This window comes from Otolemur garnettii, unplaced genomic scaffold (assembly GCF_000181295.1).
Source record: "Otolemur garnettii isolate 467f Iridium unplaced genomic scaffold, OtoGar3 scaffold00009, whole genome shotgun sequence".
Taxonomy (NCBI): Eukaryota; Metazoa; Chordata; class Mammalia; order Primates; family Galagidae; genus Otolemur; species Otolemur garnettii.
Window position 1 is genome coordinate 7,686,394 of NW_003852404.1, and position 4,619 is coordinate 7,691,012.

General features: G+C 45.7%; 1 protein-coding gene across 1 annotated transcript in view; it reads left to right on the plus strand.

Moving 5' to 3' along the window:
* The window catches only part of SPATA21 (spermatogenesis associated 21), a 36,855-nt gene that overhangs the window by 5,949 nt on the left and 26,287 nt on the right, over positions 1–4,619 (plus strand). The window contains 2 exon segments of the mRNA XM_003783870.2: positions 1,199–1,253; positions 1,255–1,410. Coding sequence (XP_003783918.1) covers positions 1,199–1,253; positions 1,255–1,410 — 211 coding nt within the window.

The window sequence follows — 4,619 nt, forward strand, 5'->3', positions numbered from 1 at the left end:
GAATGGCGCCTGTGGCTTAAAGGAGTAGGGCACCAGCCCCATATGCTAGAGGTGGTGGGTTCAAACCCAGCCCCGGCCAAAAACTGCCAAAAAAAAAAAAAAAAAAAGAAAGAAAAAAGAAAAATGTGTTTCTGAAGGGATTTTTGCATGGAAAAAATGTAAGCTACATGTTAATTAAAAAAAAGTAGATCACAAAATTATTCATGCAATGTGATTAGAACGATTTAAAATTATTCAGACGGCATCCATAGCTCAGTGGGTAACTGTGCCAACCACATACACTGAGGCTGCAGGTTCACACCTGGCCTGGGCCAGCTAAAACAATGACAACTGCAACAACAAAAATAGCCAGGCGTAGTGGTGGGTGACTGTAGTCCCCGTTTGGGAGACTGAGGCAAAGAAGACAGCTTAAGCCCATGAGTTTGAGGTTGACGTGAGGTATGACCCCATGGCACTCTACTCAGGGCTATGGGTGAGGCTCTGCCTCAAAAAAATAATAATGGTAAAATAAAATAATGCAATTATTTGAAGATGGCTATTAAATAAATAAATCTCCATTAAAATATGTATGTGTACTCAGAGGAAGAGGCCTGGGGGAAATACTGCAGAATATTAAAGTGAGATCAGAGAAACAGAGTCACATTTTGAGCTGTTATCTTTAGTTTTACCCCGGGGCTCAAAGTCTCTCAACCTCTCTGCAGCCCAGTTCTGATTTCTCTGTTTTTTGTTGTTTTCCGACAAATGATAAATAATACTAAAAAACGGAAGTCCTAACCCCCTCAATGTTCACAGCAAAGTGTCTGTGGTTTGGGGAATTCGTATGAGTCCTTCACTGGTTATCCTGGGCATTAAGTATGCACCTATGGTGTGTCTAACTGTAAAAGAATGTAAAACAGGGTGGCACCTATGGCTCAGTGGTAGGGGGCCGGCCCCATAAACCGAGAGCGGCGGGTTCGAACCTGGCCCTGGCTAAACTGCCACAAAAAAATAGCTAGGCATTCTGGCAGACACCTGTAGTCCCAGCTACTTGGGAGGCTGAGGCAAGAGAATCACCTAAGCCCAGGAGTTGGAGGTTGCTGTGAACTGTGACGCTACGGCACTCTACTGAGGGTGATAAAGTGAGACTCTGTCTCTAAAAAAAAAGTTAAAACAATGCCCCAGTGTGGGAGGTGAGGTGTCCCTTATCGGCTTTCCCCAGGAAGAAGCAGTCATCGTGGGCTCCCCAGGAAGGGCCTGGGGAGCTGCAAGCAGGCTAAGCCTGAGAATGAGCTGGAGTTGCTACCTTCCAGGGTTCCTGCCGTACCAGAGGGGCTGCAGCAGCCAGGCTTGGGGAAAGAGACTGAGGACCAGCAGGTGAAACAACAACGGAACCCGAGGACTCCAAAGGGTCAGCCCCCTGAGAGCTGCCAGGTAACCCCTAGGAGATCTGGGCAGAAGGGAATAGAATGACCTACCCATAGGGGGAGCACTCCGGGAGGCCAAGGTGGGAGCATGGCTTGAGCTCAGGATTTCAAGACCAGCCTGAGCAAGAGCAAGACCCCATCTCTACTAAAAATTGAAAAATTAGCCAATGGATGCCTGTAGTCCCAGCTACTTAGGAGGCTGAGGCAGGAGGATCCTTTGAACCAAGAGTTTAAGGCTGCTGTGAGCCAGGCTGATACCAGCACACTCTAGCCTGGAAAATAGAGTGAGACTCTGTCTCTGGGTTAAAAAAGAAAAAGAAGGCTCAGCGCCCATAGCACAGTGGTTACAGCACCAGCCACATCCGCTGAGGCTGGCGGGTTTGAACCCAGTCCTGGCCAGCTAAACAACAATGACAATTGCAACAAAAAAATGGCTGGGCGTTGTGGAGGGCACCTGTAGTCCCAGCTAATTGTGAGGCTGAAGCAAGAGAATCGCTTAAGCCCAAGACTTTGAGGTTGCTGTGAGCCATGATGCCACAGTACTCTACTTAGGGCAACATACTAAGACTCTGTCTCAAAAAAAAAGGGCAGCACCTGTGGCTCAGTGGGTAGGACGCCGGCCCCATATACTGAGGGTGGCAGGTTCAAACCTGGCCCCAGCTGAACTGCAACAACAAAATAGCCGGGCATTGTGGCAGGCACCTGTGGTCCCAGCTACTCCGGAGGCTGAGGCAAGAGAATCACCGAAGCCCAGGAGCTGTGACGCCACAGCACTCTACCGAGGGCAATAAAATGAAACTCTTTCTCTACAAAAAGAAAGAAAGAAACTAGCCACAATCAAGAAAACAACAGTCTCTCTCCCAGCACCCCTCTCTCCCTGACTCCTTGTCTCTCTCTCATCCTTTGTCCCACTAATCTCCCACTGACTATCTCTATAGATTTGTTTGTATTTCCTGGAATTTTACTTAAATGTAATTGTACAGTGTACATTCTCCTTGTCTTCCTGCCTGCTTGCCTGCCTTTCTTTTTTTAAATTTTTATTATTTTGCCGGGGCCAGGTTTGAACCCACTACCTCTAGTAGATGGGGCCAGCACCCTACTCCTTGAGCCACAGGAGCCACCTGCCTCTCTTTTTCTAGGCAGAGTCTTACTTTGTCAACCTCGGTAGAGTGCTGTCGCATCAGAGCTGATAGCAACTTCAAACTTGGGATTAAGCAGTCCTCCCAAGTAGCTAAGACTACAGGTGCCCATCCCAGCACCTGGCTATTTTTAGAGTTGGGGTCTTGCTCTTGCTCAGGCTGGTCAGTCTGGTCTTTTTCGCTCTGTATGTTTGAGATTCATCTGTGTTATAGTATGTATCAATACTTTACTTGGGCGGTGCCTGTGGCTCAAGGAGTAGGGTGCCTGCCCCATATGCCCGAGGTGGCAGGTTCAAACCCAGCCCTGGCCAAAAAATTGCAACAACAACAACAAAAGAAATACTTTGCGCTTGTTGTTGGTCAGCAGTATATCCATTGCCTGTGTACCACAATTCATTTATCCATTCAGCTATTGATGGACATGTGTGTTATTTCCACTTTTTGACTATTACAACTAAAATATCTGAACATTTGTGTCCATATGGACAAATGCTTTCATTTCTCTTGGGCAAATGTCTAGTAGTGGAATGGATCAAAAGGGGTATTAAGAAATTGCCACGCTGGGTGGCACCTGTGGCTCAGTGGGTAGGGCGCCAGCCCCATGTACCTAGGGTGGTGGATTCGAACCGGCCCCAGCCAAACTGCAACAAAAAAATAGCTGAATAGTCAATTTTCATTTACATTTTGCCCTCTTAAGACCTGTAAATAAATGTATGTGGGTTTTTTGCATAAAAAAATAGCCACTGGGTGGCGCCTGTCGCTCAGTGAGTAGGGTGCCAGCTCTATATACTGAGGGTGGCAGGTTTGAACCCGGCCCGGGCCAACCTGCAACAAAAAATAGCCAGGCGTTGTGGCAGGTGCCTATAGTCCCAGCTACTCGGGAGGCTGAGGCAAGAGAATCACCTAAGCTCAAGAGCTGGAGGTTCTGTGAGCTGTGACGCCACAGCACTCTACTGAGGGTGACAAAGTGAAACTGTCTCTAAAAAAAAAAAAAAGAAAGAAAGAAACTGCCATACTTCTTTCCCAAGTGGTTGGAATATTTTACGTCCCCATTAGCAATGTACAAGAATTCCAGCTGCTCTGCCCTTAAAACTGGGTATGGTCAATCTTTTTAATTTTCAAATAGTGTGTAGTGGAATTTCATTGGGTCCTTAGTTTTTATTTCCCTAATGACTAATGATGTGGAGAGCATTTTTTCACACACTTATGGACCGTTTGTATATCTTCCTTGGAGAAATGTCTAGTCAAATACTTTGCCCACTATTTTAATTGTATTAGTCATTTTATTGTTGAGTTATAAGAGTTCTTTTTAGGTTCAGTGCCTGTGGCTAAAGCAGCTAAGACGCCAGCCACATACACCTAAGGCGGCGGGTTCAAATCCAGCCCAGGCCCGCCAAACAACAATGATGGCTCAACCAAAAAATAGCCGGGCGTTGTGGCGGGTGCCTGTAATCTCAGCTACTTGGGAGGCTGAGGCAGGAGACTCGCTTGAGCCCAGGAGTCGGAGGTTGCTGTGAGCTGTGATGCCATAGCATTCTACCCAGGGCGACAGCTTAAGGCTCTGTCTCAAAAAAAAAAAAAAGTTCTTTTTATATCCTGGACACCAGACTCTTATGGGCATAATTTTTTCTCATATATTGGTAGGGGGTTTGTTTTCACTTTCTGCTTCTTTCTAAAAAAATAAAAATTGCTTGTTTGTTTTCTTAATATTGAGTTTTGAGAGCTCTTATCTATTCTGAATACAAATCCTTTTTCAGATATATATCATGCAGATGTTTTCTCCCAATCTGTGACGGACTTGTCTTTTTATTCTCCGAACGATGACTTGCAAAAAACAGAAGTTCTTCATTCTGATAAAGTCTAATTTACCGTTTTTTTCTTTTACTGGTGTTATATCTTAGAAGTTTTTGCTTAACCCAAGGTCACATAGGATTTTCTTATACTTTCATCAAGAGGTATTAGAGTTTTAGGTGTAACATTTACATTTGTGGGGCAGTGCCTGTAGCTCAAGGAGTAGGGTGCTGGCCCCTTATGCCAGAGGTGGTGGGTTCAAATCCAGCCCTGGCCAAAAAAAAAA